The 24838-nt window shown below is 37.6% G+C and overlaps 1 protein-coding gene across 6 annotated transcripts in view; it reads left to right on the top strand.

Annotated features, from left to right (window-relative positions):
- Positions 1-24838, top strand: part of BABAM2 (BRISC and BRCA1 A complex member 2) — a 393896-nt gene that overhangs the window by 63887 nt on the left and 305171 nt on the right. For all 6 annotated transcript variants that reach the window (XM_042933377.1, XM_042933374.1, XM_042933375.1 and 3 more), the window contains one exon: positions 21500-21594. Coding sequence is in view for 5 of the 6 variants with exons in the window: in XM_042933374.1 (XP_042789308.1) it covers positions 21500-21594 (95 nt within the window). In the remaining variant the exon portion in view is untranslated. The remainder of the gene's footprint in view (positions 1-21499; positions 21595-24838) is intronic.

The raw sequence follows: 24838 nt of genomic DNA, 5'->3' as shown, positions 1-24838 counted from the left end.
CAGAATTCCCTGGTTGACATATACACACACATACACACATACATATGTAAAACGTGTGGGTGCACACATGTGCGTGTGTTTTACAGTTTATTTCAATATGCATAGTGTGTACATTGTAATAGATTGATGTATTACTTAGGTCTCCTATTTATAGTCATCTCAACCCCCTGTACCCCCTTCTTTTGTTGAAACTTTTCTTTCTGCTCTTCCTTTTCCTCCTCACATTCTTTTTCCTCCTCACATTCTTTTTCCTCCTTTTCTCCTCTTCCTCCTTCATTCTTTTCTCTCTCCTTTTTCTTCTTTGTTTTCAATTTATTTGGGAGGAAACTGGGCCATTTGTCCTATAGTGTTTCTCCCAGTTTGAATTTTGATGATTTTCACCGCGTGGTGTGATTTTATATCTTGCATGATATAAATATCCTGTATGGTATTCTGTATAACCTGTATGAATTGGTAATTTGATCTAGAGGCTTAATCAGATTTAGGGTTTTTTTTTTTTTTTGGCAAGAATATTTCACGGGGTAACATATTCTTCCATTAGGAGGCCTATAATGTCTGGTTGTCTTGATGTAGCAACCTTTAATGGTCCTTGCTTAGATCCATTAATTTGTTAAGAGTTACAAAATGGTGATATTCTATTATCCCTTCTTTACTTTTTGGTTGAAACTTCTATAAAAAGAAGTTTTTCCGGGCTCCTGGGTGGCTCAGTTGGCTAAGCATCCGACTTGATCTTGGCTCAGGTCATGATCTCATGGTTTATGAGATTGAGCCCTGTGTTGGGCTCTGTGCTGACAGTGTGGAGGCTGCTTGGGATTCTCTCTCCCCTGTCTCTGTCCCCCTTTCTCCACTCATGCATGCTCTCACACTCTCAAAATAAAAAAAAAATAAACTAAAAAAAAAAGAAAGGATGTTTTTCCTGATTAACTGTTTGGTAATCCTGAGTACAATTCCTTTAGAAGGAGTGAATGAATGCTTGATTCTTTTTTTTTTTTTTTTTTTTTTTCTGGTTTTCAAAATATTGAGTATGTTTCTTTGCATATTCCAAAGAGAACTATTGACTTTTTAGAGTATTGTTGTTAACTCCTGGGTTTAAAATTTGATGTGTTTTAGCCCATCCCACTTACTATTGTTATTGATGTTTGAAGTGACCCATCTTTGGCCAGGGAGCGCCTCTTCCTGATGTTCCTGAGTCTTGTTTGTTGCTCTGACCCCAAAAGCCTTTGATAGCTTTCGTGCTTTCTGGTGTGACCAGATGTTCCTGGCTCATCTTGTGCTTTTTTTCATTCTGGGCCTCAGGCCAGCCCCATCAGTCTTCCTCACCCTCCAGGGAACAAGCGGGGAAACAGTTTCTTGTATGACATTGTTGCATTTTGCAAAGTTGTACGTCTGTGTTCAGTGAGTTGCTCAACCAGATTCTCTCAGGTCTCAAGCTAATGCTTTGGTTTGACCAAGTTGGTACATCAGGCAGCTTTGATAGCTTGACCCATTCTCCTCTCTTTGAAATCATTTTGTTTGTTCCATCTTTTCTTCCTTTTTCTTGCCTTTTGGGTGCTATATTTCTTTATTGTTGGTGGGATAGAAATGGGATTACTGAAGGCCTGTCTCGTGACACTGACTTTAAGTGGCCGATACTGAGTGCTGCCGTCTTGTGAGGTCATCGCTGAATGGGCAGAACTGTCAGAGATAAGATTTTGGAAAATCACACACAGCCATGGTTCGATATTAGATGTATCATTTCTTCAGGAGCAGCATATATTTCTTCAGTCAGCAGCCACACTTTTGCCTTAGTTTGGATCCTAAACACAGAGCTTGAGACAAGGATTTGGGTACATACAACTTATTTGGGGGGTGATCCCTGGAAGCGCAGTGAGGGAGTAGGTTAGAGAGACAAGGGAGGGAGAAAAGCCAAAAAAGGGTACATCAATGAGTGGGTTATTAATGTGGTCAGAGAGGTTAAACCCTACTTCCGACTTCCCAACTGTGTGTACCTCATCTCAGGATTGCCTCAAGGAAGGCAAAGAAATGATTTATATGTTCACTCTCATCGTTTGCTCTTAGTGTCGTTCACTTTCAGGTCCTCAGGCTCTTTTTCTCCCCGCTCCATGCTGACCAAACTCTTTTAGACCAGATAGATAAAGTTATTTGAGCTGGGTGGGTGGTCACTGGTTTATAGCTATGGCCAGGATAGGGATGGGGGGTGCATAGGGGTGAGGTAGGCTATAGCAGGATGAGGAGTTGAGGTAGGGGAATGGGAATGGGGAGGTTTTGTTGTTCCCCAGAGATCATTTGTCAGTGTCTGGAGAAAGTTTTGTCACAACTGAGGGAGGAGGAGAGCGTTACTGGCTGGAATCTAGCAGGTCGAAGTCAGGGATACTGGTAAACATTGTATAATCCATAGGGCAGCCCCTTGTGACAATTATCCAGTGTCATATGTCAATAGTACTGATTTTGAGAAGCTCTGATGTCCAGGAATCCAAGGCTGCAGGTGACCACTGGGATGGGTGGACCAAGGGAAAATGGCTGGGGCACCAATGGCATCTGCTGTTCTTCCATAGATATGTTTTATGTCTCCTGCCACTCTGCTTTTGTTCATAATGTTCCCTTCATATCCTCATTTCTGGTTTTTAAAAATTTTTTTTAGTAAAAAAAATTTTTTTTTAAACTGTATTTATTTTTGAGAGAGAGAGAGACAGAGTGTGAGCAGGGGAGGGGCAGATACAGAGGGAATCGGAAGCAGGCTCCAGGCTCTGAGCTGTCAACACAGAGCCCAATGCAGGGCTCGAATTCCGGACTGTGAGATCATGACCTGAGCGGAAGTCAGACACTTAACCGACTGAGCCACCCAGACGCCCCTCTGCTTTTTTAAAAAATGTTTATTTGTTTTGAGAGAGAGAGAGAGAGAGAGAGAGAGAGAGAGAGAGAATGAATCCCAAGCAGGCTCCATGCCATCACCACAGAGCCTGATGTGGTGCTTGATCCCATGAACCACAAGACCTAAGCTAAAAATCGAGTCAGATGCTCAACAGACTGAGCGACCCAGACATGCCTCACATCCTCATTTTTAAATCCTTTTTATTCTTTAATTTTGGGGGGTATATATTCTCTATTGTTTCACTTTTTATAAAAGAGTATCAATATATTTTATACAATTTTTTTCTTTCAGAATTCGTTGTGTTGACTAACACCTAGCTCAAGTGCTGATTCTTTGATGAAGCTGTCTCTTATATTCCTTACTGATTCCTCCATTTTCAGAATTACCATGGCATTTTATTTGTGACATTTCTTGTGGCACTAATCAATTTTTACCTTGTACTATTTTTTCTCTCAAGTTGTTATTTTTAAAAATAAAATTTTTCTGATAAAAGTTTTGAAAAATTATATATATACCAAGTATCTGTAAACCCATTATCTAGTTTATTGGTTGTTAGAATTTTGCCAGTTTATTTATCTCTCTGTACTCAACACATATGTGCATATGTAGGCCGATAGATATTTTTATCCCTATATCAAAATATTTTTGCTGAACCATTTCAAAGTTAGTTGCAAACATTTTGATACTTCACCTTGAATACTTCAGTATGTATTTCCCAAGTAAAGAATATTTTTCTTCTGTAGAATCTCAATTCCATTATCACACTCAAGAAATTTAACAGTGATAGAATAAGATGATTTAATAAGTGGCCCATACTTATATTTCCACCATTGTCTGTTAATGTCCTTTTAGCACTTTTCCCCTGGTCTCTGATCCGGTGAAAGATCATGCACTGTATTTCCTGTTCATATCTATTGAATTTTCTTTAATCTAGAACAGTTCTCTTAGCCTGTTTTTGGGTGTTGTTTTTGTTTTTGTTTTGTCACTCATGGTATCAATGGTTTTGAATGAAGAGTGCAGGCTGTTTTGTAGAATGTCCCACCACTTGTTCTGTCTGATTACCTCTTCTCGATTGTATTTAGGCCAAACATGTCTGTCAGACTTTCTAAATAAGTGATGTTCTGTCCTCTGTGTAGTCATCAGAGGGTCCGTGATGTCCATTTGGTCCATTGTTGGTGCTGCTAAGTTTGACTCTGTGGTTAAATTAAGGTGGTATTTGCCAGATTTCTCCATTGTAAGGATACCTTTTTGTACTGTGGTGATTGTATTATTGTAGTAATACTATTGTAGTAATAATATTTATGTTATTAATAATCTGTCGGGTGATACTTTGAGACTGTATCCTGCTCCCCAATAACCAAATATTTTTAGTATCCTTTGGCAATTCCTATCCCAAATCAATAATTCATTAGTGCTTGTAGTTATTTTTATAAATGTCTTACCTCGGGGTGCCCGGGTGGCTCAGCCAGTTAAGTGTCTCCCTCTTGATTTTGGCTCAGGTAATGATCTCAAGGTTGTGGGATCCGGCCCTGCCTTGGGTTCTGTGCTGACAGTGCAGAGGCTGTGTGGGATTCTATTCTCTCTTTCTCTCTCACTCTCTCTCTGCCCTTCACCTGCTTGCATGCTCCCTCCTTCTCTCTCAAAATAAAGAAGTAAACTTAAAAAAAAAGATGTAAGCTTATAAAAATGTTTTAATAAAAAAATCTAACTGTCTTACCTCTGACATCGTATCTCTTAGATTGCAAGCTTTATTGGTGGCAGAATCTCTTCATTCTTTTTCTGTTACTGACACGATGTGGAGTGTTGTATATGCTTCATATTTTCTGAGGTATTGGAAGAATTAATAAGTGAAGATTATCTCTGTATAAAAGGAAAGAAGTCTTCTTTTACCTTGTCACCTGAACCCAAATCTTTATAGTCACATACTCCTTTCTGAAGCTTCCTCAAGTGCACAGTAACTGTTACCATTTTGTTTGCATTGCTTCACATTTCCTTTTAATGCTTTCTGCAGCATCCTCTAAAGGACAGTCTCCTTTTCTTCTCTGTAAATGCAAAGCTGCTTACTCTGTTCACTTAAACCAGCCTTTTTATCCATCTCACTGTCAGTTACTTCCCAGACCGTGAAATGTAAATACATACATGGCTATCCCTGCATTAATGATGTGTATATGAAAATCAAGCTTATCTGCTAAGTTTTCCTTTCCTACTGTTTTCCCAGTTTCTCACAACTTCTTGACGCTCATCATTACTGATTTTTTTTCAAATTATATTTAGTTCCTAACTACTTTTTAAAACTACAAAAAAAAAAAAAATCACAGGAAGGTTGGGAAAGCTTGCTTTCTTTTTATGGTATCAGATACATTACAGTCATTAAAAAGGAATTGGTAATAAATTGTATTAATGAAACAGTTTGTGAATATGCGTTAGAAAATTATTAAGACTAAAATTTTCTGCAGTAGAATATTTATTACTCAATAACGTAATGCTAATTCATAGCATTTGGCTTAAAATATTGTTATTTTATGCACTGAAATCAGTATACAAAAATTCAAGGTTAAAGGTTCATTTAAAACATATTATAACATCTGAAGATGGGACTTTTATGCCCCTTTCCTAATAAGTCCAGATTTCTAAGTATCAGCAACATAGCAAATTCCCTGGTGTACACTTAAGTCATGTAGCTTAATTTCCTGAGAACTGTCCACTGAAATAACCGGGGATGTTTAACTTGCAGAAGACTAAAGGAAAGGTCATTTGCAGATGAATCTGAGGACTGCTGTGTAGAATAATGCTTAGGGTTAGGACCACCCTTAATAGGTAAAAGTGATTTGTAGGCATATGTATTTTTCATCATACGAAAGAGCTTTTTCCATCAACTGTTAATTGCCCAGCCACAGAAAGTGCTGCCCAATGAAGTAGTGAGTGCATTTTTACCAGGAAGGAGCCATGGAAGGCTGCATGACATTTCCTTCATTCTCTCTGTGCTCTTCTTTCATTTGTCCCTCTAGATCTGTGCTGCCTAACATGGTCAGTACTAGCCTCCTGTGGCTATGTAGTAGCTGAAATACGGTGAGTCTGAATTGAGCTGTGCTGTGTGACACATCAGATTCTGAACTCTTCATTCTGAAAATAATTTAAAATACCTCACTAATTACTTAGATACTGATTACATGTTGAAATGATGCTATTTTAATCTATTGGCTAAATTAATGTATTAATTATTTTTACATATGATATTTATTAAATATTTACTTATTAAGAATAACGATCAGTTCTAGATAAGAAGATGTAAAGACTCTCCACCCTATCTATCTCTCAGCAGTTACGGTGGAAAACCCTAGAATACTTAAAGAATACATAGAGCGAATATGTGAGGACTCTTGAAAGCAATAGCAGGCATACTAAGAACAAAAATTTGAACTCGAAGCATGACTCATATAGAGGTTAGTTTTCTGTATTGCCCCTCCCCTTTTTTTTCTTTCATTTCTCCTGGTTTAGACCATAGGGCACCCTAGATCCTGGAACTGTGTAGTAAGCATGGACAGAAAAAGCTGTAGTGAAACCCTTTGTCCTAGGTCAGAAGACCAAAAAGAGGGGGGAGGAGGCTTTAGGATGGAGCTTTTTTAATTTACTCTTGGCCCAAACTCAGCCAAGTTCCAGTGATGCAAATAGACTTCTGCAGCAGTGTCTCAAACTTTTCTTTTGCTATTTTACTGCTAGGTGGGCATGGTTATGGGAAGTGTAGCATGGGGAGGCTAAAACTTCCACTTTCTAGCCCGAGTTCCAGGAAAAGACACCCCTGGGAGCCAGAAAATATAGGCAGAAATCCTGGAGAGGAGGGAGCTGGAGAAAAGGATCCTTTAATTTGTGTATGAAGTCTCAGGCTTATCCTCAAGCTGCACACGTATGGAACCAGACAGAATCAATGTAGCAAAGGCTTTGAGAATTGATCTGTGGTGTAGCCCAGTGCCAAGATCTCAGACTGGTCTCTGGGTAACATATACTTGGGAAAAATCGGAATAGCATTAAGCGGCTTTGAAAACTATCCTGACATTTGAATCAAGTTTGCAGAAGATGGCTCAGCATTTTCAGTTTGAACCTAATTGTATGGCAATTCATTCAGCAACTTATTTATTTATTTATTTATTTATTTATTTATTTATTTATTTAATTTGAGAGAGAGATCAGGGGAGGGGGCAGAGAGAGAGAGAGAGAGAGAGAGAGAGAGAGAGAGAATCTTAAGCTCCACGCTCGGTGTGGAGTCTGATGTAGGGCTTGATCCCATGAACCTGGGATCATGACCCGAGCCGCAATCAAGAGTCGGCTGCTCAAACTACTGAGCCACCCAGGTGCCCTCATTCTTAATGAAATGGATAAATTCCTTGCAAGACACAAACCGTCACAAGTCTTTCAAGAAGAAACAGATAATCTGAATAGATTTATATCTGTTAGAACAGTTGAGTTCATAGTTAAAAACAGGCTTTCAAAAATAAAAATGCTGGCCCAGATGATCTCAGATGACTTTTATTAAAGAAAATGGCACCATTTCTATGCAGTCTCTTCCAGAAATTGAAGTGGACACAAAATTTCCGAATGCATTTTACAAGGTCAGTATCCTCCTGATGTCAAAACCAGTGAAAGAAAGTACCAGAAAAACAAAATAAGCTATAGATAAATATCCGTCATTTGAAGAGAGGAGCAAAACTCTTCAAAAAATATTAAGAAATTGAATCTAAGAGAAAAAAATTCATATGAAATGCATTATGACCAAGCAGGTTTTATTCTGGGAATAAACCACAGCTAACATCATACATGGTAAAAGACTAAATGCTTTCCTCCTAAGATTGAGAACAAGGCTAGGGTGTTCACGTTTATGACTATATCCCATTATACTGAAAGTCATAGATAGTGTACTGTGGCAAGAAAAAGAAATACAAGATATACATGTTGGAAAGGAAGAGATAAAACTGCCTTTATTCACTTACCACATGTTTGTCGACATAGAAAATCCCAAGGAATTTCCAAGAAACTTCCTGACCCATTGAGTCCAAAGGTATAGGATATAAGGTCAGCATAGGAAAATCAATCCTATTTCTTTATACTAGCAAGAACGATCAGAAACAACATTTAAAAGTAGTGCGCTTATAATAGCTACGCTACCAAAAAAAAAAAAAAGGGAAAAGAAAAAAATACTCCGTTGTGAATCTATTAAGATATGTTCAGGATCTCTATGTAGGTGAAAGGAATCAGAGACCTCAGTAAATGGAAAGATACCATATTCATGGATTGGAAAACTCAGTATACTTGTTATTTTTTCTAAATTAATCTACAGTTTTAGTGCAATCCCCATCAGGATCCCAATAGGATTTTGTAGATATTAAAAACATTACTTTAAAATTTATTTTAAAAGACGAATCAGAATAGCCAAAAATTTTTGGAAAGAACCAAGTTGGAGGAATCAGACAATTCAGTTTTAAGACTGATTATCAGGGGCAGTGTGGTATTGGCAAAAGAATAGATACCACTCAATAAAACAAAATAGTCCAGTAATTAAGCCACGTAAATATGGTCAATTGATTTTTCACAATTAGGCAAGAGAACTTCGGTGGAAAAAGGATAGTCTTCTCGACAAATAGTGCTAGGACAATTGGGCATTCATATGCTCTCCCCACCCCCAAAGAAGGATCTTGACCTATATCTTAAGCAATGTACAAAATATAACTCAAATTACATTCTGAAATGTCAAATTCCAAACTATAAAACTCCGAGAAGAAAACATAGCAGGAAGTCTTGGTGACTTGAAGTAGGCAATGAATTCTTAGATACAACACCAAAAACAGTCCTTAAAAAAAGTTGATGGGGCACCTGGGGTGGCTCAGTCAGTTAAGCCTCTAGCTTCGGCTCAGGTCATGACCTCACAGTCTGTGGGTTCAAGCCCCACGCCAGGCTGTGCTGACAGCTCAGAGCCTGGAGCCTGCTTCGGATTCTGTCTCTTTCTCAAAAGTAAAGAAACGTTAAACAAAAAAAATATTTTTTTTTAAGTTGATAAATTGGATTTTTACCAAAATTAAAAACTTTAGTTCTGCAAATGCTTTTGAGACAATGAACAGATAAGACACAGTGGGAGAAAATATTTGCAAATCCCTTATCTGACAGAAGACAAATTTCACCAAAGAAGATATACAGAAAGCAAGTAAGCACATGAAAAGATTTTCACTTCATTGGTCATTAGGGAAATGCAAGTTAAAACCATTGAGAAGCCATGACACGCCTATTAGAAGGACTAAAAACAACACGGACAGTGACAACAGCTACAAACTGACCACATCAAGTGTTGGTGAGAATGTGTGGCAGTTGAAACTCTCTCTCATGCCTTGTTTGTACTACTGTTAAATAGCCCTTCCGGAAAAGCAGTTTGGTAGTATGTTTTTGGGTGAAAGATACACTTTTTCATGTGGCCTACTGATCTCACTCTTAAGTATTTGTCTAGAAATTACGATAATAATTTCTGTAGAAATGAAAATTTTCTGTTCACACAAAACCCTGTACATCGATATTCGTAGTAGCATTGTTCATGATCATCAAAAACTGGAACTATGTCCTTCACTGGGTAAATGGATAAACAAACTGTGTATCCTTAGAATGGAACACTAGTCAGCTATAAAAAGGAACGGACTGTTGATACGTGCACTTAAGTGTATCAGTACATTTGGCCTGATCTCCAATAGCTATGCTAAGTGAAAAACCTTCTAAAAGGTTACAGACTATGTGATTCCTTTGTATAACATTCTGGACAATGTGAAACTGAAGTGACAGAGAACAGATCAGAGGTTGCCAGGGCTGAGGGATGGTGGGAAAGTCTAACTACAGAAGGATAGCACGAGGACATTTTGGAGGATGATAGAATTGTTCTGTATCCTAGTTTTGGTGGTTTACACAGATCTGTGTATGTGAATCTATGCATGTGATAAAAAAAAAAAAAAAACAAAACTGATGTAATTAAACACAAAAAAGGAGAACTGTGCTGTATATAAAAATTTTTTAAATAGTTTAAAATTTAATTTCACCCTTTTCACGTGGTTACTAATAAGTTAAAATTAGGTACATTGCTTGTATTATATTTCTGTTGTCCAGCACAGCTTTAGAAATGCAAAGAAGGATAAGATGTGGTCTCAATCTAGAGAGAGGGATCTCTAGATAGAAGGAAGTCTCATGAGGAAAGGTGGCCAATTTAAATTACCTGCTCAGGGGTGCCTGGGTGGCTCACTTGGTTAGGCATCTGACTTCGGCTCAGGTCATGACTTCACGGTTCAAGCCCCATGTCGAGTTCTGTGCTGACAGCTCAGAGCCTGGAGCCTGCAGCCTGCTTCAGATTCTGTGTCTCCCTCTCCCCTCTCCCCTGCTCGCACTCTGTCTCTCTCTCTCTCTCTCTCTCTCTCTCTCTCAAAAACATTAACATTAAGAAAAAAAATAAATAAATTACCTGTTTAATCTGTCTCCACTTCCATTGTTTCTTCTACAGGTAGTTTTTGAGGACATGTTTCATGCAAATTATGCCAACTTTCGGATATGATAATTCTTTACAGTCTCTTTTCCTTGAGGAAAAGAAATTCTACCTCTCAAAACAAACTGTGTGCTATACAATGGAATCATTGACACTGTCTCTGAATTTGTAGGACAAACGGTGTATCTTTGAGGCACTTGATCAATTTTTTCATGATATCCTTGTGCTGAATGTTTAAGCTCATAGTGTTATTGGGTAAATATTATTTAAATGATCGTACCCAAGAGGTACTGATTAATGGAACTGTGGCTGCCAGAGAGGGAGTTTTCCAGAAGCATGCTTATATCTGTTTATAATGCAGAACTGGGAGTGCCAACCCAAAATTGGAATAGAATCTAAGAATATTATAACGGGCTGTAAATAGAGAGATAAATCTAACAAGATTGAAATATAATAGGGATAAATTTAAAATCCTGAAATGGATTCCGAAATTCAGCTGTCCAAATTAAGAATGAGAGATACGTGGCTTAGTGTATATATGAAAGTCTTGGGGCTTTTAGTTGTTAAGAAGCATAATACAAGTCAACACTGATGTGGCTGCCAAAAAAAGTTTCAATTTGCAGTGGTACTTACTAATAAAAGCTTATCTAAAATGAAGGCATGGATTTTTTTTTTTTTTACTTGATTCTGTGTTCTTTAGAACACACTTGTTATGTGTAGTTCTGGGTTATTATTTTCTAAGAGGGCTATGGACAAACTGGTACACATGCAGAGAAGAGAGAGGAGAGGACAATAAAGGAAATTGAAGCCAAGTTATATGAGGAGTAGTGAAAGCAGCTGGGGTATTTAGCCTGGTCAAGAGGTGACTCATGGTGGGGTTGACAGAGAGGTCATAAGAACTGCCTGCAGATAATTGAAGGGCTATGATATTAAAGTGAAACTAGAATTGTTCCATAAATTTTTAAGATCCAATGGATGAAATTTTTGGAGAGAAAGAGAATTAAATTTAAGTGTAAGGAAACATTATCAAGAGTTGGAGCTAACCGTTGGAAATGAGTCACCTCTCCAAAGTCTTTTGTAAAACTATTGCTTGAACCTACCTTTCTATTGAAAATCTCCATCACCCTGGCATTCCCACAAGACGTGTTTGACTCTTACTTCCTATACTTGGTGTTTCAGTAAATTAGCATTTTATGCAGCAACTGATAGCAATAATTCTTTGATCATTGGCAAAACTCCACTTATTTACCATTTGAATTGTTTCTTTGACAAGCCAGCATGATACTATTTCAGTGGTTTACGAATAAGGAAAGGAGCCTGTGGACAAGCTGTGTTCTTTCTGTAACTGGGGAGCAGGACATCTGGTCCACCCTGCGGATCTAAGTAACTGGGCCTTCCGGAGATGGTGCCGATATCTTGTAAAGATTGTCAGCTGCATAGGCATGTGAATAAAAACTGTCTTGCACCTGGAATTTATGTGATTTCATGTATATGTAATATTATGAGCCATGGTAGATAATGTATTTTCAAAGGGAGGAACTTCTGCCCCATTGGTCCCATTAGGGACCAATATGGTAGCCTGGCAATTTTTAGGGAGTCATAAAAATAAGACTTGAAACTACCATTTTGTTGTTAGGTGGTCACGACACTTCTAGCCATTCTGTGTTTTGTTTCTTTTCTTTTTCCTTCTTTTTTTTTAACCTCACCTTGTATCACCTCTGATCCTATTTTTATTTCTTTTTCCTCTTACCTACTCTTCCCCCTTTATGAAAAGTTGAACTAAGCAGTATTCAAGTAATGTGTACTCTGTGTTCGTATCATCTTCTCCAGGGTGAAATAAAGGAAATACAGTGTTATTGCTCTCCTATATGATTTGTGTTGGTCTTTTCTCCACCATCCCAGCCTTGAGGTCAGGTACTATGTTTTCGACTTCCTGTACAACTCCCCAGGTGTCCAATATGTGCATCTGTGCGTGGTGGGTTTTTAATAAAAGTCTTTGACTGATTTACTGACTATTCACCCTAGCAAGAAAACAATGCTGCATTTTATTCCAAAGAGGCTATAGAGTATTGAGGCAGAGTGTTTCATGAGTTCTTTGAGGTCGAAGGTAAAGTGTTTGAGAAATTCTGAAATGTAAGAGTGTGAGATTCTGAAAGATGTTTAAATTACTTCCGTGTTTTGAAAAATATTTGTATAATGTTTTTACTGTATGCAATATAGTAATTTTGCTCTCTCTCTCTCTCAAAAGATTTTCTTTAGTTGAGGGTATGGTAATTTGGTATACATTGTTTCTTTAAAAAATTATTGTATATTCAAATACTTTTGTCTCTTTAACAATTTTTAAAAATCACCAAAAATTTAAAAAAAATCAGTATTCCCCAGTATTTTCCTTTAGAAGGAGACATTTGGGAAACTTTTTGGAAAATACAGATCTTTGTTAGTACTTACCTTAATAAAAGTATTCTTTGCTTTTAAAAAGGGCTCATTGTAGAGTTACTTTAAATGGAAAACTCCCCAACTACATTTTCAAGATGATTTTATTTATAAAAATTAAATTTACTCATAACCATTGAGTAAACACTTTTTTTTTTTTTTTAATGTTTATTTATTTTGAGGGAGAGAGAGAGAGAGTGTGAGTAGGGGGAGGGCAGAGAGAGAAGGAGACACAGAATCCGAAGAAGGCTTCAGGCTCCGAGTTATCAGCATAGAGCCCGATATGGAACTTGAACCCACAAACCGCAAGATCACGACCTGAGCCGAAGTTGGATGCTTAACTGACTGAGCCACCCAGGCGCCCTGGGTAAACACTTTCTAATTTATTTGTGTTTAAGTTAAGATTAAAGTAGAACAGATTTTTACATCAGATTAAAAAACAGCGTTATTGAGATTTAATTCACGTACCATCCAGTTCACTCTTGGAAGTGGATACAATTCATTGGTTTTTAATACATTCACAAGGCTGTACAACCATCAATATTAATTCCAACATTAATTTTCATCATCACTAAAAGAATCTTTGCACTCATTATCATTAGTGTTCCCTCCCTCTTCCTCTCATCCTGGCCTCTGGTAACTGATAATCTGCTTTCTGTCTCTGTGGATTTACATATTATGGACATGGCATGTAAATGGAATTACACAGTAATCGTATACTATATGTGGCCTTTTGTGTCTGTTTTCATTTAGCATAAAGTTTTCAAGGTCATTCATATTGTAACATATATCAGTGCTTCTTTCTTTGTAGTTGAATGATACTCCATTTTATTTCTACATTGATCAGTTGATGGCCTTTGGGCTGTTCCACTTTTTGGCTGTTTTCCACTGCTGCTGCAAACATTCATGTCCAAGCTTTTGTGTGGACATACATTTTCATTTTTCTTAGGTATGTACCTAACAGTGGAATTGGTGGGTCATAAGTTAACTCTAAATTTAACATTTGGAGGAACTGCCAACCTGCTTTCCAAAGTGATGGCACTGTTTTATATTCCCACCAGCAGAGTGTGAGGGTTCCAGTTTTTCCACATCCTCACCAGCACTTACTTTTTGATTCATACCAATCACAGTTGGTATGAAGGGGTATCAAATTGTGGTTTTGGTTTTCATTTCCTTAATGACTAATGATGTTGAGCATGTTTTCATACGCTTATTAATATTAATCTCTTCTGTATCTTCTTTGGAGGAATGTCTATTCAACTATTTTGTCCATTTTCATTTTCAATTACTTAATTTATTAAAGTTAACTTTCTTTTTTAAAAATTTTAATTCCAGTGTAGTTAACATACAGTGTTATATTAGTTTCAGGTGTACAGTATAGTGATTCAACACCTTGATGCCTCACTCAGTGATCATCTTAAGTGGCCTCTTAATCCCCTTCACCTATTTCACCCATCCCCCACCCACCTTCCCTGTGGTAACCGTCTGATTGTTCTCTATGGTTAAGTGTCTGTTTTTTGTTTGTCTTCCTTTTCCCCCCTTTGTTCATTTGTTTTGCTTCTTAAATTCCACATGAGTGAAAGCATATGGTGTTTGTCTTTCCTGACTTATTTCATTTAGCATCATACTCTTCAGCTCCATTCATGTTGTTGCAAATGGCAAGATTCCTTTCTTTTTTATGGCTGAGTAGTATCCCGTTGTATGTATACACTACATCTTCCTTAGCCATTTTTCTATCACTGGACACTTGGGCTGCTTCCAGAGTTTGGCTATTGTAAATAATGCTGCTTCTGCCCGTTGTTAAGTTGGGTTATTTGTCTTTTTATTGTTGAGGTATGAGAGTTCTTTGTATATTCTAGATAGAAGTCCTTTATCAGATATATGATTTGCCAAATCGTGTATTTCCCCTCTTCAGATTGTCTTTTCACTTTCTAGACAATGAACTTTGAAGGACAAAGTTTAAAATTTTTTGGAGGTTCAGTTTACCTAGTTTTTCTTCTGTTGTGTGGGCTTTTGATTTCATATCTAAGTAAACATTCTTGTTATGAAGGTTTATTCTTACGTTTTCCTCAAAAAGTTTTATAGTTTTTTCTCTTACGCTTAGGTCTTTGATCCATTTTGAGTTAATTTTTGTGTATGATGTGAATTAGGGACTCATTCATTCTTTTACATGTGGCTATCCAGTTGGCACAGCACCATTTGTTAAAAAAGGCCATCTTAGTCTGTTCAGGCTGTTCTAACAAATTACCCTACATTGGATGACTTAAACAACAATATTTCCCACAGTTCTAGAGGCTGGGAAGTCTGAGATGAAGGTGCTGTCATAGTCAGTGTCTGGTAGGTCTGCTTCCTGGTTCATGGTCTGTCTTTTTCACTGTAACCTCACATAGCAGAATGGGGCAAGGGAGCTCTCTTGGGTCTTTTTTAAAGGGGATTAATCTCATTCACGAGGGCTCTGCCCTTATGACCTAATCACCTATCAAAGGCCTTACCTCCGAATACCATCACATTGGGGATTGGGTTTCAACATATGACTTTTAAGGGGGATACATTCAGTCAGTAGCAGACTCTTTCATTTAAAAAATTTTAATTTGTGGTAAAAATAACATAAAATTTACCATCTTAATAATTTTTTGTGTATATTTCAGTAGTGTTAACAATGTTTAGTTGTACAACTAATCTACATAACTTTTTTCATCTTTAAAAACTGAAATTCTGTATCAGTTAAACAGCTCCCAAGTCTCTCCTTCTCCCCCCGCCCGCCCTGCCCCCCAGCTCCTGCTAACCACCATTCTTTCTGTGTCTATGAATTTGACTACTCTTGGTACCTCATAAAAGTGGACTCATAAACTATTTGTCTTTTTGTGACTGGCTTATTTTCACTTACCATAGCATCCTCAAGTTTCATCCATATTATAGGATGTGTCAGAATGTTCTTTTTAAGGGCCAAAGAATATTCCATTGTATGTGTATACCATATTTTGTTTGTCCATTGATGGACACTTGTGTTGTTTCCATTAGGCTATTGTGAATCATGCTGCTGTGAACATGGGTGTACAAATATTTGTTTGAAACACTGATTTCACTTCTTTTAAGTATGTACCCCAAAGAGTGGAGTTGCTTAGTCATAAGGCAATTCTATTTTTAAATTTTTGAGGTACTGCCATATTGTTTTCCATAGCAGCTGTACCATTTTACATTCTTATCAGTGGTATACAAGGGTTCCCATTTCTCCACACCCTCTCCAACACTTGATATGTTATCTTTCTCTCTCTTTTTCTCTTATAGTAGTCATCTCTTTTTTTAAATAGTAATACTTTTTATGAGTGTGAGGTGGTGAGAACACTCTTTTCGCCTCATTGAATTCCCTTGGCACTCTTGGCAAAAATCAATTGATTATAATAAAATAAGTCACAGGGATGAAAAGTATAATATAGGCAATATAGTCAATAATATTGTAATATACTTATCGTGGTGAGCATTTTGTAATGTGTGTAATGTATATAGTGATTGTTGAATCACTGTGTTGTACACCTGAAACTAATATATGTCAAGAATACTTCAATTAAAAATAAAAAAAATCAGTTGACTACAAATGTCAGAGCATTTCCAGACTCTGAATTTTATTCCATTGATCAGTATGTCTGTTCTTATGTCAGCACCACACTGTCTTGATTAGCGTGTCTCCATGATAAGTTTTGAAATTGGGAAGCAGGTCTTCCAACTTGTTTTTTTCCAAGATTGCTTTCGGGCCATCCTGGAACCCTTACATTTCTGTATGACATTTAGGATTGGTTTGTCAATTTCTGCAAAAAAAGAGCCAGGAGGGATTTTGATAGGGATTGCATGAAATTTGTGGATTAATTTAGGAAGTATTGTCATCTTGACAATATTGAGGCTTCTGATCCATGAACATGAGATGTCTTTCCATTTATGTAGTCCTTCTTCCATATCTTTCCATTGTTTTATAGTTTTCAGTGTACACGTTTTGCTGGTTTTGCTAAATTTATTCCTAAGTATCTTATTTTTTTTTTGATGCTGTTGTAAATGGATTTAAGAAAAAATTCATCTCTGGATTTTTCATTGCTAGTGTTATAAAAATGTAATTTATTCTACACATTAATTTTGTCTCTTGCAACCTTGTTGAACTTGTTTATTTTGGTGTGTTTGTGTGTATGTGTATTCCTTAGGATTTTCTATATGCAAAATCATGTCATCTGTGTATAGAGATAATGTTTTTTCTTTAAATCTGGATGCCATTCATTTCTTTTTCTTGCCTAATTGCCCTGGCTAGAACCTCCAGTCAAATGTTGAGTAGAATTGGCAAGAGTGGATTTCCTTGGATCAGATTTTTAATGTTTAGTGGTTTGGAAATACGTATTACTGACAGTGATACTTTGGGAACTTGAAAATCCAGCTTTATGTCCTCTTGTAGTAACAAAAGTAGTAAAATCTTTTATTTTAAGTTTATTTATTTTGCGAGCGAGTGGGGAAGGGGCAGAGAGAGAGGGAGAGACAGAATCCTAAGCAGGCTCTGTGCTGCGAGCACAGAGCCCGACACGAGGCTCGAACCCATGAAGTGTGAGATCATGACCTGAGCCAAAATCGGATGCTTAACCCACTGAGCCACCCAGGTGCCCCAAAACTTCTGTTGGAATTTAGCATGCTGTTTATTTTTTGAATATTAATATGCACAATAGAGTCTAGCTTGGCTTTTTCCAAAACTTCGATGCCTCTGCTTTGTTAGCCTTATGAATTTGTTTTCTAAATGTCACTGAAGTAGGCCAACTGTGGGACTTCTAAAAACATTATCTCTAATGTATGTGTCCTAAGGAATTGTGTGTACTGAGTAGAGTTGAATAAGAATGAGTAATCAGGATGTTCATATTGTCTCTATTAGTGCTACTTAGTTTGGGTTAATAATGCTTTACAGTTAGCACATTTGAAGTAAGTTTATAATTTGTAATAGATACAGTTGACAAGCAGAGATAATGATAGTGGGTAAGGTGATGAGGAGGTAGTGATTATACTACTTTTGATAATTTAATTCTACATCCAACTTCTGAAAAGCATATTTTCCTTTTTAACCCTTTAAAAAAATTCCAGTATAATTAATATGCAGTGTTATATTAGTTTCAGGTGTACAGTATAATAATTCAATAATTCTATACATTTCTCAGTGCTCATCAAAATAAGTGCATTCTAGGGGCACCTCGGTGACTCAGTTGGTTAAATGTTCGACTCTTGATTGTGGCTCACTCAGGTCATGATCTCACAGTTTGTGAGTTTGAGAATCCCTCCTCGGGAGTCTTTCTCCCTTCTTCTCTCTCTGCCCCTCCCCCGTTCATGCACACACACGTGCTTTCTCTCTGTCTCTCTCTCTCTCAAAGTAAAAAACTTAAAAAAAATAAGTGTGCTCTTAATCTCCTTTATCTATTTCCCCCGTCTGCCCAGCCACCTCCCCTCTGGTTTGTTCCCTAATTTGTTCTCTGTATTTAAGAATGTGGTTTTTTTTTGTCTCTTTTTTTCTTTGTTTTGTTTCTTAAATTCCACACGTAAGTGAAATCATATGATATTTGTCTTTCTCTGACTAACTTATTTCACTTAGCATTATAACGTCTAGGTCTATCCATGTTGTTGCACATCGCATTCTTTTTTATGGCCGAGTCATAATTCATCATGTGTATATACCACATCTTCTTTTTTTTTAAAAAAAATTTCTTAACGTTTATTTATTATTGAGGGACAGAGAGAGACAGAGCATGAGCATGGGAGGGGCAGAGAAAGGGGGAGACACAGAATCCGAAGCAGGCTCCAGGCTCTGAGCTGTCAGCACAGAGCCCGATGTGGGGCTCGAACTCACAAACCACGAGATCATGACCTGAGCTGAAGTTGGACGCTTAACCGACTGAGCCACCCAGGTACCCCTATATACTACATCTTCTTTATCCATTTATCTATCGATGGGCACTTGTGTTGCTTCTTTATCTTCGCTTTATAAATAATGCTACGGTAAACATAGGGGTGCATATAGCTTTCTGAAGTAGTGTTTTTGTTCTCTTTGAGTAAATATGAAGGGTATATTTTCTTGCTCATATTTATTCTCTATAGAAAGAGGTGGAAGTAGCTCTTCTATACTTTATTTCTTATTGTAGATTGTTAGCACTTAGATATCCAATTCAGAAAATAGAATTTTGTTAAATATATTGAACATTTCTTGAATATATTCTGTATGTTACACTTTGCCCCATTGGAAACACCAAATAAGTATAAGCCTGTTCATTCTCTGAATGCTTGCAAGATATTTAGGAAAATCAAATGTTTGTCCTTGTACTGCTCTGTATTTGTGGTTCTGTGTGTATATCCTGTCTCCCTGACTAAATGTAAGCTCCTTGAGGAGAACCATCTTTATATTGACAAAGTGTGTATCACAGTGCCTCACATATACCATGTGTTTATTATGAATTTTTGAAATCAGTAGAACAGGAAAAAAACAATATAATACTACAGCTAAATACTCAAGTGAATGGCATCACTAGTCAGTATTGTTGAATGTGAGGCAATGATGATTGGCATGTACTGGATTTATCAGGAAAGTCTTCATGCAAGGCAGGGTTATTAAGTGGACTTATAAAGTCCACTTATAAAGGAGAGGTAAGAACTGAGCAAGGGGAAAGGGCATTTCAAGTAGGTGTCATAGTTTGGAGGTCAGTAAGCAGATCATATCGACTGGAATGGAAGGTTGGTATTGGCTTGTAGATAGAAGGGTGAACCAATAAGGAGGAATGTCGTATTTCAGAGGCCTTTAAGGCTAGTTTGAAAGATTTGCCCTTTACTCCATTTGACATTAGCAAATCATTGAAGTTTTTGGAGCTAGAAAGTTTTGGGGCAAAGCGTTACTTTAAGAATGTTTACTTGGTGATAGCATATATTATGGGCTGGAGGGAAACTTGTACCAGGAGACCACTTAGGAGGGTAGGAAAATAATTGAGTTCTTCTAGTCTGTCGATTCTTTTTTTTTTTTTTTTTTAAATTTTTTTTTCAACATTTTTTATTTATTTTTGGGACAGAGAGAGACAGAGCATGAACGGGGGAGGGGCAGAGAGAGAGGGAGACACAGAATCGGAAACAAGCTCCAGGCTCCGAGCCATTAGCCCAGAGCCTGACGCGGGGCTCGAACTCACGGACCGCGAGATCATGACCTGGCTGAAGTCGGACGCTTAACCGACTGCGCCACCCAGGCGCCCCTAGTCTGTCGATTCTTAAAGAGCAGAGTTTTTTTCTTTTATCTTTAGTGGCTAGCACAGTGGCTACAGCAGAATTCAATTTTACTTTTTTTTGTTGGATGCATGAATGCATGAACTAGGTCATCTGGGCCTGGAGAGAGCTGTTAGCAGCAGGAAATACCCATGTGAGAAACATTTTGGAGGGAGAATTGAGGTGACTTGTTTTCTAACAGTATAAAGAGTGTGCGTAAGGTCAAAGAGGACACTCAAGTCACAGCATGGAGGATTAAGGAATCTCTAGAAATAGGAAAATCAGCTAGGGGAAGTGAGGAGCAAGAAAAGGGAGAGTCAGAGCATGTTTTTAGACTTGCAGAGTTTGAGACTGAAATACATAGTGCGTAGAGGTAGAGAGGCTCAAGTGAGAACTGAAGTCTAAGAGTATCAATTTGGATATTACTATGAAGATCTTGTCTGAGCAGGAAAAATGATTGGACTGATGAAACTCTGTGCGTGGGTACAGAGGTTGTGTGCACGTGCACATGTATACACACTCATACGCTAGAACCCGGTACGTGTGTTCAATTGTCTGTACATTAATGTGCTGGTTGGTATTAGCAGAATGATGAGTACTGGTTCTTGGGGTGAGCAGAGGGGCAAAAAAAAAAAAATGCTAAAGAAGGAGACAGGAAAGGAACAGAGGTGGAAGAACTTAGCAACACAAATTTGTTAAGGAGACTTTGTAATTTGTCTTGTGTTTCAAGACAGTGTCAGCTAATAAATAATTAGGATACATTGTAGATATAAACCTGACCTTTTTGATTCCAAGCCAAATATTCTTTCCATTATACCAAAAGTTTGCATGTTTAATTTTTTCAAGGCAAGGTCCTTATCTCTAGAGAAACAGTCTTCAGGAAAGGCTTCTTAATTAGCAGGCAGTGATTGGACGGTAACATTTTTTATAGAAAAATCTTCATGTGCTTTGGATGTGGATGCTTCCACTTTTCTGCTTGGGTATTTATATTTGTAGTGTGGTAGGAGACAAAACTTCTGATTGCATGTTGTAGATAGGAATTTAAAAGATGATATCATTTCTTCCATTTGAAGAATTAATCATTTAGGAGATAATTTTCAAAAATTTATTTATTTATTTATTTAGAGAGAGAGAGAGAACGCTCGGTAGGGGCAGAGAGAGAGGTGAGAGAGAATCCCAAGCAGAGAGAATCTGACAGCGCAGAGCCTGATGCGAGGCTTGAACTCATGAACCGTGAGATCATGACCTGAATCGGAATCAAGAGTCAGACGCTTAGCCGACAGTCACCCAGGCGTCCCTCAGAATTTTTTCTTCTTGTTAAAGTAAATGTAAACTCCTTTCTTTTTTTTTCAGAAGTGTCTTTGATGCATTCCTCAGAACATTCATAAATTAGCAAGGAAATACAAAAGGCCTGATGTTTTCTTTTCTTTCAGGGGATATCATTTTCAATGCCCAATACCCAGAGCTGCCCCCTGATTTTATCTTTGGAGAAGATGCTGAATTCCTGCCAGATCCCTCGGCTCTGCATGTGAGTACTGCAGGCTCGTTTTGGATGATCTTTATTTGTTGAAGGAAAATAAAATTAGCTTTTGACAATTGCTTGACAGATAAATTTGCCAAACATGTGGGGTTTTTTCCACCCCTTTTTTCCTCTGTCCTCTGAAATAAGTACAACTCTTCATGTGCCAACATAGTTTAAAGATTTTTTTTATTGGAGTTTTACTTGCAGACTATTTTGAATTAAAATCTGTAGCATATTGGTTAAAATATTTTTACTTCAGCTTAAAGAGACATGTTGAAGAGATTTCTTTACTTTAACTTAATATTTCATGCCTGCAATCAATTTTCTAATGTTTACTAACACTTCATCACAGAGCTTGTTAGGGGAGTGTTTCTTGGCTCTTCAAGAGGCCTTTTTTTGTCTAGAAGTGAAAGTGGCAAATTTGGACTTGTATCCATATTATCTCAGTATTATTATCAGAAGGGTAAAGATCAGATTAAGTGCTCTTTATTAAGCAAGAGCAAAAACTTTGTAGTTAAAGTAAAATATTTCTGGGGTTAAAGCAGGGAAAGGAGCTGTGGTACTTGTCAGAGCACATGTGGTTTACATAAAAAATTGTGTGTTTCACATTGCTCATGGAGAAAAACATGTGCCATTTTGTTTAAAAGGTCTGACCAGACAAAATGTCTCTTTCTTTCCCTTCTCAAGTTCAGTTTTGCCATGATGCCTATACTATAAGAGGGTTTTATTGTTCAAAACTATGTCCTTTGTTTGGTCTTTTTTGTCTCAAAGTTTTGTAATTAAAAATTTTGATGACTTTGAAATCTTGTCCCCCCCCCCCCTTTTTAAAAAGGGAAGTGTTAAACAGGAAGTTTTAACCCAAACCTAAAGAATTATCTTAAATTTTGGAACACAGCCGTAAAAATGCGATTGGCAAGAGTAGGCTGGGTTTGTTGCAAAATTTCTAATAATTACACTCAATCTGCTAGTTGATTTTCAAAAATGTGTAGTTTAAGGATGGTCCCTTTAGATGCTACGTGTTACACATTGACCCCATATTGAAGCGGAGGGGCTTACCTGGAGTTAAAGAGTCAGAAGTATCTCTACAGACCTCTTCTGTGTTAAATCTGCCCAGTGGAGGGTAACATATGCGAAATGCCAAAGATGTATTACAGGCTAAGTGCTCCAGGAATTTAAAGAAGGTTGTCGGAAAAGGCTTTGTAGTAGAGGTGACACTTGGGCTCACTCTCAAAGAATGGAGCCTGAGTAGGGAGTATGGCAGAGAGAATTTCAAACGGGGGGCATGACATAAGCAAATGAAATGTATAATGTATTGTAGCGCTACTGACAGGTTTGCTGAAGTGTAAGTTAATATAAGGAAGGGCTGGAAAAGGTTAGAGAGGGAAGTTGGGACAAGATTGTGGAGAACATTGAATGCTAGGTTAAGAGCCACTGAAGGAAATGATAACAACAGAATCATTCAATAGCAATGTGGTCAGTATAATGGATCAAGGAAAGGGTAAGGAGCAGAACTGAGGACTGTTGCAAAAATCTGGGGGAGGGCGAAGAAAGGGGCTTTGAGCTAGGATGATACAAGAGGGAATACCATGAAGGAAAGGATAAGAAATATTTACAACTTCTTTTTTGGGAATTGCCTTTAAAATTTGCAAGGCACATCTTCAATATTGAAAAGTATTGTGAGAGTGTAGAATTTAAAACCCAAAAGGACCTCGAGGTTCAGCTTATTCCACTTTTCTGTTTTATTTTATTTTTTATCGGTTTTGAAATTCTTTTTATTTTAGTATTTTTTGAGAGAGAGAGAGCGCCTGTGCAAGGGTGAGTGTGCAAGCAGGGGAGGGGCAGAGAGGGAGGGAGAGAGAATCCCAAGCAGACTGCACACCCAGCGCCTAGTGTGAGGTGGGGCTCGATCTCGCCACCCTGCGATCATGACCTAAGCCAGAATCCAGAGTCAGATGCTTAACCGACTGAGCCACCCAGGCACCCCACTATTTTTCTATTCTAATACTGAGAAAATGGACCTAGAATTGTATAATTGTGTCAGAGTTGATATTATAACTCTACTCTTCTTATATTTAGTCCCTGAGTGAAGTTTTTGCAGATGTTTTTGAGAAATTAGCTGAAGAGGAACAGCCAAAAAAAATCAAAGCACTATGTCTAAGAGGACAATTACAAATCTAGGGGAATGCTTTCTTCAGCTAGAGTCAATCTGAGGACTCAGGCAGGCTACCCAGTGCTTCTTCCGGCACCAGTGGTTTAGGCAAGTCTAGAAAAGCAACCAAGGGATACCGTCTGCGAGCTGGTGAGGTCCACCCAGCCCTAGAGGTACTCTGGATGTTCATTGTCATCTGGCTAAAACACTAGGACAGGATAAATGTCAGCAGACATCTCCCTGAGCGTAGCATGCCTCCAAAGGACTTTTCCCTCACCTGTTAACAGGTTATGGTTTAATTCTTCAATTCAGGCAGAGCACAGTCACTAATAACCTGATTAGTCCATATGAAGTTCTGAATGAAGGAGGGATTACATATTTCATCACCTATGGAGCGGAGAACAGAATGTCTAGAGTTTTTGGATTTTCCCCTTGAAGTACTAATTGCAGGAGGGAATGAATAGGTACCCTTAGATTCTGGGAGTGTAGTCCAGAGTAGTCTCTGTGGCAAATAGGGAATTTCCCTGAAGTTACTGGGTTTTATCTTCAAAATTAAGAAAAATTATTTTGCATTTGATTCCATAATATGCTTGTGCTCTTTAATAAAAAGTGTATTAAATTACAAATATTTGAAAAAAAAGTGTTCTACTTTGAGAAATACCGTTTTTGAGAATATTTTATTTATTCAATTTGTTTAAACTGGCTTCTTTCCATGAAAGGATTTGAAGTAAATTAAATAAAGGATGCACATAAAGTCAATAAAAATATGTGAGGTGCTCTAATCCATCAGATGAAGTCACCTCTTTCCACACTCAAGCTCTTCATTCACAGAGATGAGTTTCATTAAGGACTTTGAGATCCTCAGATGAATGCAAAATACTAGATAGAGATACCAGATCCAGATAAATACTAGATAGACACCAGAGACAAGTATCTCATGGACACCAGAGTCATAAAATCATGGAGTTATAAATGTAGTTGTCCAGTGGTTCCCACTTCTGGCTATCCATTAGAATAATTTAGGAATCCTGTTGAAAATACAGATTCCTGGATCCCACTGGAATAGCGAATTACACCTCTAAGGGAGCTGAAGAGTCATTA

Source organism: Panthera leo, chromosome A3 (assembly GCF_018350215.1).
Source record: "Panthera leo isolate Ple1 chromosome A3, P.leo_Ple1_pat1.1, whole genome shotgun sequence".
Taxonomy (NCBI): Eukaryota; Metazoa; Chordata; class Mammalia; order Carnivora; family Felidae; genus Panthera; species Panthera leo.
The sequence above is the reverse complement of the archived record's forward strand: the minus strand, read 5'-3'. Positions and strand labels throughout refer to the sequence as shown.